This window comes from Benincasa hispida, chromosome 10, assembly GCF_009727055.1.
Source record: "Benincasa hispida cultivar B227 chromosome 10, ASM972705v1, whole genome shotgun sequence".
Taxonomy (NCBI): Eukaryota; Viridiplantae; Streptophyta; class Magnoliopsida; order Cucurbitales; family Cucurbitaceae; genus Benincasa; species Benincasa hispida.
The window spans coordinates 55,877,348-55,895,005 of NC_052358.1; the positions used below are offsets into that span (position 1 = coordinate 55,877,348).

At 34.8% G+C, this 17,658-nt stretch overlaps 3 protein-coding genes across 3 annotated transcripts; all 3 read left to right on the forward strand.

Annotated features, from left to right (window-relative positions):
- Positions 1-1,467: 1,467 nt before the first annotated feature.
- On the forward strand, positions 1,468-8,586 carry LOC120088216 (protein DA1-related 1-like). The gene is given in 14 exon segments (XM_039045356.1): positions 1,468-1,602; positions 1,701-1,874; positions 2,712-2,851; positions 3,074-3,164; positions 3,796-4,231; positions 5,331-5,451; positions 5,972-6,055; positions 6,848-6,967; positions 7,172-7,292; positions 7,295-7,383; positions 7,482-7,544; positions 7,645-7,763; positions 7,853-7,911; positions 7,994-8,586. Coding segments are annotated over 12 exon segments (1,749 nt in total). The 5' UTR covers positions 1,468-1,602; positions 1,701-1,874; positions 2,712-2,755; the 3' UTR covers positions 8,344-8,586.
- Positions 8,587-11,316: 2,730 nt separating this feature from the next.
- LOC120089151 (serine/threonine receptor-like kinase NFP) lies at positions 11,317-13,140 on the forward strand. The gene has a single exon (XM_039046565.1). The coding sequence runs from the start codon at positions 11,317-11,319 to the stop codon at positions 13,138-13,140; it is 1,824 nt and encodes a 607-aa protein (XP_038902493.1).
- Positions 13,141-14,299: 1,159 nt separating this feature from the next.
- LOC120087814 (pentatricopeptide repeat-containing protein At2g22410, mitochondrial-like) lies at positions 14,300-17,387 on the forward strand. The gene has a single exon (XM_039044725.1). It carries the CDS (start codon positions 14,676-14,678, stop codon positions 16,686-16,688), a length of 2,013 nt encoding a protein of 670 aa, XP_038900653.1. The 5' UTR covers positions 14,300-14,675; the 3' UTR covers positions 16,689-17,387.
- The last annotated feature ends 271 nt before the right edge of the window (positions 17,388-17,658 follow it).

The window sequence follows — 17,658 nt, forward strand, 5'->3', positions numbered from 1 at the left end:
CCCTTTGTAGACCAACTAGTCTCCTAACATGCAGACGAAGTTCAGCATTAAATCATGTCCTCCTGCTCATCTTTGACAACAAGCTTAGATACACAAGACATTGCTCTAATAATCAATGGTCGGCTCCAAATCATGAATCATGCTAGGAATTCGAAACCAGCTTTCGAGTATGCCTCCTTCATTATTGGGCGAAGTTTTAGTTAATCCACCAGCTCTGTCACTTTTTGCCTTCTTTGTGGTAAGTCTTAGATTTGAGTTGTTGTCTAAATAGCTAACCTAATTTCTAGATAGATTTGTGGCTTTTGAACCTTCACGACCGTAGTGTACCTTCAAACATTGTTTTGTGACAAGTGCGATGGATTTTGGCCTATTCCATCTCGACTGTTTTAGCCTCAACCTTAATTTTTTTTTTTTCTTGTTCTACCATTTACCTTACTCATAATGTACTTCTAAAAATATTCAATTATACTTTTCAAAACCAGAAATAAAATTTGAATTTCATACCAAATTGGTCCAATTAAATTAAATTAAGGTCTCTAAGACCTCAATTACTTCAACAGCATTGAAATGAAGGAATGAAAATAAAAATTTCCGTAAACTTTGATAGTAGAAATGGAATCAATGGGTGGGATGTACACTGAGAATCAACCTTTACAAATACAGACAATTTCATTTCTCTCCAAAAAAAAAAAAACTTCCAACAATTTCATTTATATTTTTTATTTCATTACCATTCAAACAATTTTATTAACTACTTCCACAATCGGATAAAATTTCCTATACTACAATATTAGATGATATATAATTAAATTTATTTTTATTCATTAATTTAACTTTTTGAGTCAATTACTGATTTAAGATGGTATTAGAACAGGTGCTCAAAAGAGATCCTCTATTCAAGTCTGTACACTCTTTTTTCCTCTCAATTAATATTTAACAATAATATTAATGAGGTAAGTCCAACAATATTAGAAAGATACTAATAAAGAAAACTTTCTAGTATGAACTCATTGAATGGGTAGTCCTCCTTGTTATCTACATCTCTCTCTCTCTCACATCACATCTATTAATGAGATTGAATTCAAAAACTACTCGAAAGGACTTTCGAAAACCAATCCAACAAGTATGAACTACAATTATGAGTTGGTGTGGGTTGCCTTGCCGCTTGGGAAGTTTGGCAGTAGCTAACAGAAAGGCAGCGACTCGCCAAAATTCAACATTTTTGCCTCATTAGTTTTCAGTGGCCGAGTCGAGTACCGACCCTCGACTCACTGGAAGATCAAAAATCACTTTCACTCCCCTTCCTCCCTTCCCTTTTGTGACGTTTTGTCAAACCAGAGAAATAAAAAAAAGACCCCCATGGGGTCTTTGACGTTTTGTGGGCTGTGGTGGAAATTTTGCGGAGGACCCACTTGCAGAGGAGGATCAAGAGAAATTTGTTGAACTCAACAGACTCTTTTCTCTTCTGGGTTTGATCCTTTTCCTCTTATTTTCTCCTTTTTCTCTTCTCTTTTATGATCAATAAGTGTTTTTGAAACAATTTACAGCTTTTGTTGTTTTATTTTATCCCCCCTTTTCAGCCTGGAATTGAGTGGAATTCAAGTATTCTTGTTTTCACGCTTTCAATTCTCTTTTGTATTACCCTTTTTTTTTTTTTGCTTTTCCTTAGTTGAATTGTTTTTTTGACTTTGCTTGTCCAGGAAAGTTTCAGCTATTTTCAGGGGGAAAGTTTGGCCTACGGATATGCTAAGGAGAACATTTTTGTGTCATTTATTTCTTTTTTGAGGACTATGCATTGGTCGGGTTCTGAAATTCTATCTGATCTAAGATTTTTCCGATCCAACAGTCTTTGCAGCTTCGTTTGCCTTTTTCAGGTGGAATGGAATTAATTTCTTTTTTTACCTGATATTGTTCTTCCTTCATTTCCCTATTGTCTCTCCTGTGAAACACTGGTGTTTTGATGATGATTTTTAGTGGTTTTTCAAACGCTTTTTCCTTTGATTAAAGAAGCAGAGATGGGTTTATCTAGATGCTATTGGTTTTTATCTTGTACCATTTTCTAGAAGAATTGGCTTGCTTCCTGCACCTGCAAGTTTGGAAGTTGTTTATTTCGTGATTTTAGAATCTTCTGTTCAATGGGAAGATTTGTTCTCTATCTGGGTTTGGAGTGTAATGGCTGTGAAAAGTTCCATTGTTGTGAAGTATCACTGTTTTATTCTTCTCTCATGGCTTTCGGTGTGCAATGTTAAATTTCTGTTTTCTTTCTAATGAATTTTATAGCTACTATAATTCTTTGTACAACGTGGATACCATTGCACGATGCATTGGAAATTTAGGAAATGTCATTCGGTCTGTACTGTATAACCCTTCACTGGCTGAAGTCCTACTTCTGCTGTAAATGCTGTGTTAGCTTTGGTTCTTATTAGAGAAATTTGGGACAGACATTGTTGAGAGTTGAAATTACATAATACTATAAGTGAACACTTGATACCTTTTATTCTCTCTGCTGTATGGATTTTGTTGCTACCATTTTCTTGTTGGTGTATTGCTTGCTCCAAACTTATGTGTTTCAACTACTTTACGAGCAGAAATCATGTTAAACGCATAGAGTAGAGCATGTAAGAACTATCGAAAAAGATTTGTGTATCGTTTATACATTTCAGAATTTAGAGTGAATGATTTCTAGTTCCTGACTGAATAACTTGCTGCAGGAAAAAGTATTGTAGCCAAACAATCCAATAGTAAAGTTTCTATTATGGGTTGGTGGACTAAACTTTTCAAAGGCCACAAAAGCTCATACAGGGAAAGATATGGAGATGATAGAATTTGGGATGAACCTCGAACCTCTGTGGTAGGAACTCGGTTTTACTTCTCTTTTTATTTTTATTTTTTTGCTGTTTCAGCTGATCTGTCATATGTGGATATATAGCTGACCACTTCTCAGACAGTAACTACAATTACATTGTTGAAAAAGAGGAATGGCTATGGTGCCAGACCATCATGTGCACACTACAAAGTAAAATACTTCTCAATACTGGGTGCTGATTTGTATTCTTGGAAAACTTGAGCGCAGGATGAATTGACAGAATATGAACAAGAGGAAATCGATTATGCAATTGCACTTTCGCTTTCGGTAGAAGATCAAAAAGGGAAAGCAGTGATAGGTGAATTTAGCTGCTCTCATGATAAAATTTTGCCATCTGTGATTTGTTGACTTATCTTTGAGGAAGTTCTAAAGTCCTATCAAGTGTTCATCACTTGGTGTGTGTTTGGTACTGCATGAAGATAGCATATCACGAAATGAAGCATAGGATATCAGAAATTAACTTATCATCATTGTATACATTAGTTTATTTCAATGATGGTTAGCTCATGTTTGACAATAATCAATAGCTTATTAGAAATTAAGAACTCGTGACTTTGACTTTTTCAAAACACTTGTGGCAAATGTCTTTCTGATGAGCCAATATCATACAAATAAATACTTCAAAAATTGCACTTGCTATTACTCTTTAAAAATTGCAGGTATTGTTGATTATACTGTCATGTTGGCAGGGAAAATTATTTTAGATGTTGAAATGATGGTAAAAGGATCCTATAATTATTTCTTGTTAAACAAATGAAGGGCTCACTGAAAACAAGGGTGAAAAATGCTGAAACAAGAGAATGTGCAATTGTGTTTTTTTAATTTTCATGTTCATTAACAACAATGATACAATGCATTGCCACGCTATATTAAGGTTCCATTCATAGCCTGAGTTTAGTATTTCGTTTTTCGTGACTTGTCAATTGCAGACGAAGAAGCTCAAAGTGATGAAGATGAACACAGTACCAAAGCTGAATCAGAGGATGATGAACGAAGTATCAAATCCCAGTCAGAGGATGATGATCAAATTACTAATTCTCATTTGGAGGAAGATGAGCGACTTGAAAAAGCTCGAATGGAAGAAAATGAGCGAGTTACCAAAGCTCAAATGGAGGAAGATGAGCGACTTGCTAAAGCTCAAATGGAGGAAGATGAGAGGGCTGCCAAAGCTCAATTGGAGGAAGATGAGCGGATTGCTAGCACCCTAGTGGAGGATGATGAGAAGGTTTCCACATTTCAAGCTGAAGAAGATGAACAGTTAGCTAGAGCTCTCCAAGAAAGTCTAAACATAGAGCCACCACCTCCTAGATATGATAGTGGAAATATTTTCAATCCTTATCCTTTCTTCTATCCATCAGGATACAGGTACGTATTGTCAACATGCATATTTTTTAGCCTCATCAAAGGGTTTGTGGCCCAAAGACTAGCCTGTGCTCGAACTTGGTCTGGTCGATGATAAGTTTAATTGCAAGTTGCAAATACCAATGAATATGCTACTATATATTTGGCTTAAGATTAAAAAAAAAAAGAAAAAAAAAAAAAAAGAAAAATCCATGAATTGATTCAAAATTTCCAATCTAGGCGGTGAATAAAACTTCAATCCAACTAGTCAAACTTCTGAACCTATCCTTTGTAGACTGGCCCAATCAATTTAGGCTCAAACAGTACTTTAGGCATGTTTAGTCTGGTTTGATCGCGGGCTTGTATTTCTCCAATTACAATATTATGATGTGATATGCATTTCTTTCTAATTTCTTTTTTCAGATCTACGATATGATTACAGTACTTTAGGCATCTTTCTTTTTTGTTATGGATTACTCAGAATCATAGATAATCCCCAAGACTCCATTTGATAATGATCTGGTTTTTGGTTTTTGGAAATTAAACTTATAAATACTACTTAGAACAACTTCACCGTTTATAAATACTTAGAACAAGCTTGTAAATACTACTTACGCCCATATGTTTCTTTGTTTTGTAATCCACTTTCTATCCATGTTTTCAAAGACTAAGCCAAGTTTTGGAAACCAAAAAAGGTAATTTTTGGAATTTGGAATTTGGTTATGAATTCAAATATTTTTTTCTAAGAAAAGTGAAAATTAAAATAAGGAAATTGGGATAAATATAAAACAGAAAACGAAATCGATATTAAAGGGGTCCGAGTAGTGTATTCAATTTTCTATAAGTAACTTTTAACCATGATACTGAAAATCTTACAATGCTTATTAAAGCCTTTATATTGCCAAGAGAATTAGCTACTTCTCCGACTTGCATTGCTATGCCATGTTTATGTGGGTTTAACATTGACATTGTAATCTCTTGGGTTTCTGTTTAATTGATTTTAATGGTTCTAGAAGATTGGTTCTTGGACAATATGAAACAACTTATCAGACACCAAATGACATCTAACTCAGTAATTTTTCATTTGGTTTGGCCCCAAAAACTAAACTCATATTTCATGCAGGGTTTGTGCTGGTTGCCAAACTGAGATTGGTCATGGGCGGTTTCTAAGTTGCATGGAAGCTGTTTGGCATCCAGAATGTTTTCGCTGCAATGCTTGCAATGAACCCATAACAGATTATGAGGTGGATATACAATTGAAGTTTACTGCATAAACTTTTTATAGGACTTGGCCAACAATTTTATTTATCAACATATGTTGAGAGAAGTTTTGAGAGCTTCCCATCTCTCCCAAATTCCCCTTAGAGAACCACAGCAAAACTACAGCAACAAAATCCCCTTAGAACAAACACTCCTCCCTTGAATGAGCCTCCTCTCTCCCCACACACATTCTAACTAACAAAATCTAACCGAATATAAATGGGCCAACAACGCGCACAGAAAACCCATTGCACTCCTTTTTTCTTCTTCGCACACCTATGCTTGTAAACCTTAGTGATTTAGGGCCTATCAATTTTGTAAAGGATAGTATTTAAATCATTTGCACTGTTGATATACAAATAGAACCTAACTGTCTTTGAAGTATATGTCACATTGATTTACGATCAGCAAAATTTAATTCTCGTTAGTACTACCTACTGCTTCGACCTTTTGGATGTGAGTAGCTATTGTTGCTTGTTATAATGGGGATCAACATTTTGACAGTTCTCTATGTCCGGGAACCGACCATATCACAAATCCTGCTATAAGGAGCAACATCACCCTAGATGTGACGTTTGCCGAAACTTTGTAAGCCTCTCATCTTCTGTTTAGTCAATTTCTCTCTCTAAAGAGATGCTATTTGTTTGTTTCTCCTGGATCTTTCTCTTAGCAACACTTGGGCAAACATCAATAAAAAACTCTTTGTTGGTTTTTTTGTTTTTTTGTAGGTTGGAGAAAATTCTATTAAAATATATATGATTACCATGATGCAATATATAATTTTAGTTTTAATTTCATTTTACTCTTGTTAGTTCACCTTGATACAAGTATATAGTCCATACCTTCATAAAATCATGTCATTGAAATATGGTTCATTTGAGCTAGAAAATGTTTGACCGATTATAGACATTACATATTGCTTCAAATTAAGTTACTATTTCATCTATGATTAATTTGAAACTTAGCAAAACGTAAAAACATTAAACTAAATTCAGATTCTTAAAACTGTGTAAATGATCGAAGTAAATGATGTTTTTTTCGATCCCAAATCATGGCTCGATGTAATATTCAATATAATAAGTCCACTTGATCCTGTGGAGGAATTTTAAGCAACTTAAACATTTCTGATATGTTGTCCCAAAGGTGTCAATCCGTAAAGATGAGTCGGATTGGAATACCCCAAATCTCCTTCATTACCCACTACCTTTAGGTTAGGTGCTCAAAACCAGTTTGAGATACTTATTAATAATTGTTTTAAAAATTATATATGATGACTGGTTTGTGTTACTGAAAATGATAGATGAAGCATCTTGTCGCCTCTTTCATATTTGTCCATCATGTAATTGTTTCTGATCTTCTCCTTAATTTCCTTCTGCACAGATTCCTACTAATTCTTCTGGTCTTATAGAGTATAGAAAGCATCCTTTCTGGTCACAACAATATTGTCCTTCACATGAAAAAGATGGAACTCCGAGATGTTGTAGTTGTGAAAGAATGGAGGTACTTTTTAAAATTATTTTTTGTCTCATAGTGTTTACTCTCTTCCCTTCTACCGGTCACATGTGCATATTAGGAAGAAACAATATCTTGAGAAAATGGCTCTCGTCATCTTGGTTTGAACTCGATGTGAAACTGTTTGATCATTACTTTCCACACATCAGTTGGTTGTACTTGGACTCAGAACTAACTTTTTAATTGATGAAGCCAAGAGACACTAGTTATCTTTTACTTGATGATGGACGGAAGCTCTGTTTAGAGTGTTTGGACTCAGCAATCATGGATACTCATGAATGTCAACCACTATACCTCGAAATTCAAGAATTTTATGAGGTCTGAATATGAAACTGGAACAACAAGTTCCCATGTTGTTGGTTGAGAGGCAAGCGCTTAATGAGGCCATGGAAGGAGAAAAGAATGTAAAAGCTAATGGACCTTGTTTGTGTTATGCAATGCATGTCATCGTCGTCCTTATCAAGAACTCATTTGATTTTTTCTTTTTGCTTGTGGTTAACAGGGTCATCATCACTTGCCGGAAACTAGAGGACTCTGCTTATCAGAAGAGCAGACTGTTGCTACCGTATGACATTTCCCCTCTCTTAGATATTTCTCTATTTCCAATTACACAAATTTAATTTGTTCAATGTGGTATGTTATTATATTCTCAACAAAATCTGCAGATCTCAAAGAGGCCGAGGATTGGCGCAGGCTATCGTATAATCGACATGTTTACAGAGCCTTATAGATTAATCCGTCGATGTGAAGTTACTGCTATTCTCATTTTATATGGCCTCCCTAGGTATGGTTTCCTTGTCAAAGTATCCAAGTACACATTTTGATGTGTATCATGTTCTTCAAAAGGACCGTGAAGTAACTTCTTCATTTCAGGTTATTGACAGGATCTATCCTGGCTCACGAGATGATGCATGCATGGCTCAGGCTTAAAGGTTGTTTATTTGCTTCGTACTCTTTATGTTTTCCTTTTTATTGATTTCATAAATAGGTTTAACACGTCATGACGTCAAACAGGTTATCCCAATTTGAAGCCTGAGGTTGAAGAAGGCATATGCCAAGTATTGGCTCACATGTGGTTGGATTCTGAGATGTATTCCATTTCAGGGAGTGGTGTTGCCTCCTCATCTTCGTCTTCGGCCTCATCTTCATCGTCATCACCTTCGTCCTCTTCTTCTTCGACGTCTTCAAAGAAAGGCAGACGATCTGACTTCGAGAAGAAACTCGGGGACTTTTTCAAACACCAGATTGAGTCAGATACATCATCGGCTTATGGAGATGGATTCCGGGAAGGGAACGAGGCTGTTTCCAAGTATGGCCTAAAGAGGACCCTTGATCACATTCGGCTGACTGGAACCTTTCCATAGAGTAACATTCAATTAAGCTTTTACGTTTGATATATAATCCCAGTTCATACAAAAACACATTATATAGTACATAATGAGAAAAAAATAATCAAAATAAGCATTGAAAATTTATGTGCAATTATTGTGAAGTTCTCTTAAAAAAGTGTAGCATAATTGTAAGTATGTTACCTGTATGGCATTTACAAACAAGTGTCAGGATGAATACAAAGTTTTGCTGTTGTTGGCTTGTGGAATTCATTTTCATTTGAATGGTTGGCCATGGATACTTCTTGTGTCAATCTTGTCCTGCCATTGATTGACCACATCAGTGCTGGAAGAGTAGCGGTTCAACTTACAAAATAGAACCCATTCTTCTTTATTTTTCTATTTTTCATTTTTTAATAGGTAAAAGAATTTACATTCGGTAATAATAAATAAGAAATCCATCACATATCGTGATTAGGTCATTGTTTTAAATGAAAACAAAAAATATATATTGGAACTGTTTTTAGATATGTTAAAATATCACTATCTATCAGTATTTATCGCTCTCTATTATTGATAGACAATGACATGTTGCTATATTTGTAAACAAATTTGTTCGTTTTCCTATATGTGAGATTCTCTACCTAAAGGTTATTTCTAATGTTAATGAGTAAATTAACCCATTTGACAGTAACACATTCCACTATTAAATTTTCATTAATAAAATTTCATTTGATAACTATTTGATTTTTTAGAATTAAGCTTGTGAATATTGCTAATGAGATTGTATGTTTTGTATTCTCAAATGTTTTTTAAATTGAAATAGAGTACAACATTCATGGTTACTTCTATAATTTATCGTTTTTATCATTAGAACTTGGCCTAATTCAAAATTACCCTTAATTTTTTTTTAAAAAAAAGAAAAGTAAAGACATTGTAAAAAATAAAAAAAGAATTACTATTTTTTAAAAAAGTCAAATGATTACCGAAGGGGTGTAAGTTATTAGTATTATTATTATTATTTTATATATGTGAATGTTTGAGCCAGATTATGCACAACAACATTTAGATGTTAAGAAAAATTATAGATAAGTGGTCATGTGGATTTAAACTTATTCAACATAGGTGGTCTCATTTTAATTAAATTAATGGCCCTTTTTTAATAAAACCAACCCAGGATGGCTGTTATTATTGTTTTTCAATAATTTGTGGCTAATTAATAATCATTATTATGGCTAGGTGAGATTATTTGTGTGAGCATTGACTTTGCTGATTGTGTTTGATTTTGTGGTTGGGTTTTGTTTAGTTTTATACTTGTACTTGTTTTAGTGGCTTGATTTTGATTTTGATTTTTTATTCTTTATTATTTTGATAAATATTTAAAATTATTTTATTTATTATAGAACTGTGGATACTAAAATTTTCTGTCAGGATCCAACTGCCAGTAAATTTGAAAAACAACAATGAGGTATTATTTATATTTAAACATTATTGAGAACCATTTGTATTTCAAAACTATAAATTGTATTTGAATAATGTTGCACTAGAGAACAGCTTAACATTTAAAACAAGAAACCTAACTACAATATTTTAACCAACAAAAAACGTAATCTTAAATCACAAAATCTGACTAAATCTAATAGAAAAAAATGATTGATTAACGGCCACTCGTTAAAGATGAAAATTATCAGTAATAATCTAAAGTGTTTCTATCTTTCAAAACTACCGCATTTTAAAAAAAATCGTTAAAATAGTTTTTCTTAATCTTTATTAGTTGAGATTGACCACCAAGATTGAAAAAAAAAAAAAAAAAGTTTTTACTATCAATTATTTTGAGATTTCTCGCGAGAATCTAGCTAGAATCAACAACAAAATTCTACTAATCTTTGGAATAGGGGTGGCCATTCCAACGGCAGAAATCGCATCGTTTCTAAAAATCGAACTGAACCGAAAACTCAGTGAAACTGAAAAATGCGATTCGGACCAGTTTGAAGAAATTTTGAAACCGAATTAATTTGGTTCTGTTCGGTTTCAATTTTGAAAACTGAATTTGAAACTGAACCGACCGTTTTTAACGAAGATATATAAATATATATATTAAAAAAGAGTAAAACCGAATTTAAAATCAAACTATTTTTAATTTAAAGAACAAAACCGAATTTAAAACCGAACCGAACTGCATATATGCGGTTTGGTTCGATTCAGGTTGAACCAATAAATCGGTTCGGTTCAGTTTCACATATTAGAAAATTCGGTTTGGTTCGGCTTGACTACCAAACGGAACCGTTTCCAGCCCTACTTTGGGAATACTATGTAATATTTTCAAATCTTATATCAAATCTTCTATCTTTTCAAAAAATTTTGATGTTAATCTTATTTGAGGTTTCATCGAAAAAACCAAAATATATAGAATATGAGTGTTAATTCTACTCTAGAATTTACCTCGATAGGATGAAAAAGTTATTTTTTTATCTAAATCTTGGTGATCGATCTTGGTTGAGATAGATCGAAAAATACTATTTCAAAGGATACTGATGAGTAAGGATGAAAACAGTTTAGTTATTTTTTTGACAATTTTTCTATAATAATAATAATAATAATAAGTGAGATAATCTGTCTTTTCCCATTTAGCCATTTTCATTGGCTCATTAAGGGATAGAATTTAGTTATAAAATTATTTCTTCCAAAGCTTAAAGTTCCCTGTTGGATTTTTCCTACACTGACTTGTTATTTGTGAAGATTAATTTAGGAATAAAGAAACAGCCTTGCCGTCCACTGAAACTTTGTTTTATTGTATTTGAATTATTTCTTAGTTTTTTATGCAAACAAGAGCTTAACTTGATGTTCTTTTGTTTTTCTTATCAAATTTTTCCAAATGGCAAACTCATAAAACTAATGCCTCTTCAGATACCCCAAATGAGAGACTTTTCTTCTTTTTCTTTTTCTTTTTCTCATTTCATAGCTTGACTTTCTAAGCTATCCAATCCATTTTTCCAAGCTCTCATGGCAATGACTTTCTACGCTCTCATTTTAGTTCTTTTTTTTTTCTTCTTCTTCTCTTCTCTCGTTGCTTCTGATTCACCACCGAATGCGTCAGTTGGCTCGTCGTGTAATTTGAAATCAGTTTGCGAAACTTATGTAACTTTCTTTGCAAAATCTCCTGAGTTTTTGGATTTGGAGAATGTGTCTGATCTGTTTGGAGTTCGTCGATCGTTAATTGCCGAAGCTAGTAACTTGAATCCCGACGACAATCGTCGTCTATTCCCGGGAGAACTCTTGTTGATTCCTGTTAATTGTACCTGCAATGGAAACCAATACTTTGCCAACATCACTTACCAAATCAAGCAGGGTGATGTGTACTATGCTTTAGCAATGACTTCATTTCAGAATCTTACTGAATGGCATGTAGTGAATGAGTCAAATCCCAATTTGGATCCAAACTTACTGGACATAGGAGATGAAGTAACTTTCCCTCTTTACTGCAAGTGTCCATCGAAAACCGACATCCAGAAGAATATCAATTACTTCATTACATACATATGGCAGCCGACCGATAACATTTCTGTTGTCAGTACTGAGTTTAATGTCTCGAGTGACGCCGTATTAGTTGAAAATAACTATACGAATATGAGAGACGCAACGAACCTTCCTGTGTTCATTCCCTTGTTGCGATTGCCTCTTTTCTCTCATATGAATCCATACAACGAGACAACGAAGAACGATAAACACAGGTGGATTATCGTTGTTTTGTTAAGCGTTGGAAGTTCGATTTTGATTGTTATTTTAATAGCTGGATTGGTTTGTGCTCATTTCGTTCATAAGAATAGGAAGTCATTGAAATGGAACAAGGTTTCTGTGGAAATTGCTGGTAGCCCTGCAAGAAATAATGCCTTTGGGGCTAAGACTGACTTGAAAGATGATAGATTGCTTCCTAAGGTTTCAGACTACTTAAGCAGGCCAATCTTGTATGACATCAATGTGATCAAGGAAGCAACCAAGAACCTAAATCGATGCACTCGAATTGGAGGATCGGTGTATCGAGCCACAATCGACAAGCAAGTCGTCGCAATAAAGAAAAGTAAGGAAGATATAACAGAGGAGCTGAACATTTTGCAGAAAGTAAACCATGTAAATCTAGTAAAAGTAATCGGTTTCTCGATCGACATGAATCGTAGTTGCTTCCTAGTTTATGAATACGTAGAAAACGGTTCACTTGACAAATGGTTGTGCTCATCTTCATTGGCCTCCCTTACATGGGATCAAAGAATTTCCATAGCATTAGATGTATCCCATGGTTTGCAATATATGCACGAACACATTCAACCGAGCATCGTCCATCGAGATATCCGAACGAGTAACATACTTCTTGACTCGAGCATGAAGGCAAAACTATCAAATCTCTCCATGGCTAAGCCTGCATTGGACACAACGTCACACAAGATAGATATTTTTGCTTTTGGAGTTGTGTTATTGGAGTTACTTTCAGGGAAAAAAGCGACCGAAACGAAAGGCGATGGCGAGGTTGTGATGTTATGGAAGGATATAAGAGAGGTGATGGATGTTGAGGAGGAGAAGAAGGAAGGGGGGCTAAGGACATGGATGGATCCAAAACTTGAAACCTTCTACCCCATTGATGGAGCTTTGAGCTTGACAGATTTGGCCATGGCATGCACCCATGACTTGCCAATGGTAAGGCCAAGTATGGTCGAGATTGTGTTTAATCTCTCTCTTCTCACTCACTCATCTTCTTTGACGTCATTAGAGACATCTTGGGTTTTGGGTCTGGATTCAATAGAGATTAGCGAAAAGGTTGATACAGTTTTGGCCCGATGATTTTTTATTCAAGAAGTTGAAAAACGACGAATATGTAAAACAAGCATATAGTTCATACAATTTTGGTGAGTGTCACATGATTAATCTCTTTCTTCTCACTCAATCATCTTCTTTGATATCATCAAGAATAAATCAATATCAGAAAGAAATATCAGTTATAATTGTTATTGATCTATCAATATGATTGATATGACGATATTACGTTAATGGATTAACTAGAAATTTGACAATGCAACATATTTGTTCCAATATATGAGTGTTCTCTTTTGAAGTTGCGTGTATGTAATGTGAATTATTAGCCTTCTTATTATAGGGTTGTAATGGATTAAGCTATTGGATTGAAAGTAAGGAAGTAAATAGGATAAATAGGAGGAGATGAAAGTTGTTTTATTTATAATTTTTCTCAAAAAAAATATTTTGCTTCCCATTAATTTATTTTAATAATATCATGTGTTTTAAAAATTGAGAAAATTAAAAAACAAACATGAAGATCAAATGTTTATTTGAATACTCGTGACAAAATTGGAAATTGGCCAAATTAACTCATACAAGTTTTTGTTTTGTACAAAAAGCCTCTTTTGAAAAATAAACTAAATTTTTATATAGTAGATAAGCATATCATTTTGGTCCTCCTCAGCCATGATCAACACTGAAATTTGAATTAAAAAACACCTTTTTCATCTTATATCCAATTATTAATTCTTTTAGATTTTTTCTATAAAATTTTAACTTTCTCAATCAAATCTTTCCTAGTTTGGATATAAGAGGAAAAAGTTAACTCTTTATATAAATCTCAGTAGTTGAGATGGTCGGTCTCGATTGAAAAGGACCGAGAAATTTTAAAGAGTTAAAAAAGAATATGTTAACTGTGAAATGTGAATATTAAAGAGGGATGTTTTTGATAATTTCCAAAGTCATAGGAATGGATTAAACAAATGAGCCTATTGGGAAAAGAGATTCAAAACCTTTACAAAACTTATTTTCACAAACGTCGAAATTATTGTATATTTATATATAAAATATGACCAAAGTAACCCTTGAGGGGGTAGCCAACAATTAAGTGGAGGGTATTTATTAGGATAACTTTGATCATATTTACGAAGCTTTGTTAATATGAGAGAAAGAATATGAGCAGAGGGATTAAATTATTTTGAACCAATTTGCATTAATCATTGATATTCTTTTCCTTTTTCACGACTTCTGCACCTCACTTTCTTCATTTTGTTACACCAACCACTTGTACTCCAACAACTCCATTTCATGTCATTATTTTTTGCATTTCTCAAAAATTATGTGTGAATGAGGGAAATCTTTGAATTCTCTTTTTTGAAATATGTGTAACCAATTGCAGGTTGAAAACAAAAAGATAATTGACCCCTAATATTTGTGTAATTAAAATGTTGTAGTAAGTTATGAAAAACTTTGACATGAATGAAAAATAAGATGTTTACGAAGGGTTTGTGTGTTTTAACCCAAACCCTATATTTGCTTTGTAATTCAAACTCCAAATCAGATGTGGGAGGATCATTATCGTCATGTTCTTTTCTCTCAAATATTCTTCTGCTTGTTCCCGCCTTAACCGCTCAGTCTTTCGTTCCCACTCTTTACCCACTCATTCTTCTGCAAAGAAAAGCACTTTCCCCCTTGATTTTAAGTCCCCTGTTCATCAATACCTTCACATTTCATTAGAAAGATGCTCCTCCATGAGAGAGCTCAAGGTTCTCCATGCCCAAATTATCCTCCAAGGACTGGTTTCTGAAATTCTCACCCTTGGAAAATTGGTCTCTTTTTGCTCTGTTTCTCAAGCTGGGGATCTTCACTATGCCCAGCTTGTTTTTGATCACCTTCTCCAGCCCAATAAGTTTATGTTCAATTGCTTGATAAGGGGATACTCCGTTTCTCAACACCCAATCAATGCTATTTTTCTCTACTTTAAAATGCTGCGATCTGGGTTTTTACCCAATCAATTTACTCTCCCTTTTGTGCTCAAGGCTTGTGCTTCTCAGCTTGCGTATTGGGAAGCTTTATCTGTTCACTGCCATGCTATTCGATTGGGGATTTTGTCTCATGTATGCGTACAGAATGCTCTGATCAATGTTTATGCGGTTTTTGGCTTTGTTCAATGTGCACGCCAACTGTTTGATGAAATGTCTAATAGAACTCTGGTGTCCTGGAATTCGATGATTGGTGGGTACTCTAGGAATGGGCTTTGTAAGGAAGCTTTTTTGTTGTTTCAAGAGATGAGAGAGTCTGGATTTCAGCCGGATCAGTTCACATTGGTTCATCTACTTTCCATTTGTTCAAGAAGTTTTAGCTTAGATATAGGTAAATGTGTGCATCACTATGTAGAGATTACTGGGATTGAGGTTGATCAAATTTTAAGAAATGCACTGTTGGATATGTATGCCAAATGTGGGGATTTGCTTTTCGCTCGGACAATCTTCGATAGAATGATTGACAAAAATGTTGTCTCTCGTACTTCCATGATTAGTGCATATTCAAACCATGGACTTCTTCGCCTTGCTCGTGAGGTATTTGATCAAATTCCGGAGAAGAATGTGATCTCTTGGAACTCGATGATCTCGTGTTATGTCCAAGAAGGTCGATGCAAGGAAGCATTGCTTCTTTTTCAACAGATGTGTGAGACCACTACCATGCCTGATGAGGCTACTCTAGTTAGTGTTCTTTCAGCCTGCAGTCAAATTGGTGATTTAGCCATTGGAGAGAAAACACATTGTTACATGTGCAGACACAATATCATGATTACTGTCACTCTTTTGAACGCCCTCATTGACATGTATGCGAAATGCGGTGCCCTTGAAACCGCCATGGATTTCTTCTTTGAGTTTAAAGATAAGAATTTAGTTTCCTGGAATGTCATTATCCAGGCACTTGCATTACATGGCCATGGACTGCATGCACTAAAACTATTCAATATGATGCATACTTCGGGGATTTGGCCCGACAAAATTACATTCACGGGACTGCTATCTGCTTGTAGCCATAGTGGACTTGTCAACATGGGACGATATTTATTTGAGAGAATGAGTTCCATTTACGGTATCTTTCCTGAAATCGAGCATTATGCATGCATGGTGGATTTGCTAGGAAGAGGAGGGATGTTGCAGGAAGCAATAAAACTCATTGGAGGAATGCCAATGAAGCCTGATGTTGTTGTATGGGGCGCTTTGCTTGGTGCTTGTAGGACTTATGGAAACGTAGACATTGCGAATCAAATCTTGAAACATGTACTGGAGTTGGAGACATGTAATTCTGGGCTCTACGTTCTTCTATCGAACATATATTTCGAAGCAAAGAGATGGGTAGAAGCAAAAAATGTAAGAAAACTGATGAGTGGCCATGGAATCATCAAGTGTAAAGCTGTTAGCTTCATTGAGATTGATGGGTGTATAATAGAGTTCATGGTTGATGACAAGAGACATGAAACAAACGGTATATATTCCATGCTGGATCAGTTAACAGATCATTTGAAGTCTGTTGGGTATTTCTCTAATAACTCAGTTTCCTTTCTGGATTTAGGAGGCTAATGTTACCAATATCTCTTGGGGGGTGTTTGGCCCACCGACCTCAGAAGTTGATGTTAAATAATTTAACTCCACCAACTTCAATAGTGTTTATTATTTAAGTTCACATATTTATCGGGGAACTTTATCTTCCCCTCTTTCTTTATTTTGTACGTTTATCGAAGAACTCCATTTTCACAATTCTGCACCTCAAATACATACTTCCTAAATTCAACATATTAACTTTAGACTTCAGAACTCAACCCAACTCAACGTCGCTCACCCCTTCATGTTGTATTATATATGCTCACTGTATATGAAGAGAGAGAAGACTAACTATTCAGCCTTGCATTTTGGTCATGCGTTGGGTCTTGTGAGCTCAATTATGCTCAGTCCAATCCGAGGTTGATGGCTGAGTAAAAGCCAAGAGAAGTCCAAGTAGATGGCGCTGCAGCATCGAAGGAAGGAGCTGCTCGCTAGCACAAAGTTCTAGTAAGTGTTGCACAAAAGAAGCTTACAAGGTAGATGCAAGCGTTGTAGCACATGGATAGCCTCTATCTTCGACCTTCTACGTAGCAATTTTCTTCATCCAAGAAAGTAGCAGTTTGAAGCCTTCTTGAGGGGAGGAAAAGAGGGCATTTCAAACTATTGTATTTGTGAGTAAACTTGTAGCAATTATTGGACTTTAGATTGAAATGAAATAATGTGATTGTTCGTTTTGTATAATCTTCTCTTCATCAATATAGTATAATATGTAAAGGTCATGGAAGATAAAAACATAGTTCATAATGTGATCGTTGTGTTTAATTTTTAGAAAAATACAGCGGAAGGAAATGGAAGTTATGCAGATTTCAATTGCGTAATGTGGAAAATAGTTGCTCATTTAAACTCGAAATCTCTCTTCATTCACAACCTTGCAAACAAAGCTGTTTTCTGTTTGGTTTATACTGTTTAATCAAAAGGTTTGAGCGTATTTTCATGGTTGAATTTGGCT

What these genes read in the sequence shown, in the direction of transcription:
- LOC120089151 (XM_039046565.1), top strand. Translation starts at nt 11,317, where the DNA reads ATGACTTTCTACGCTCTCATTTTAGTTCTTTTTTTTTTCTTCTTCTTC.
- LOC120087814 (XM_039044725.1), top strand. Translation starts at nt 14,676, where the DNA reads ATGTTCTTTTCTCTCAAATATTCTTCTGCTTGTTCCCGCCTTAACCGC.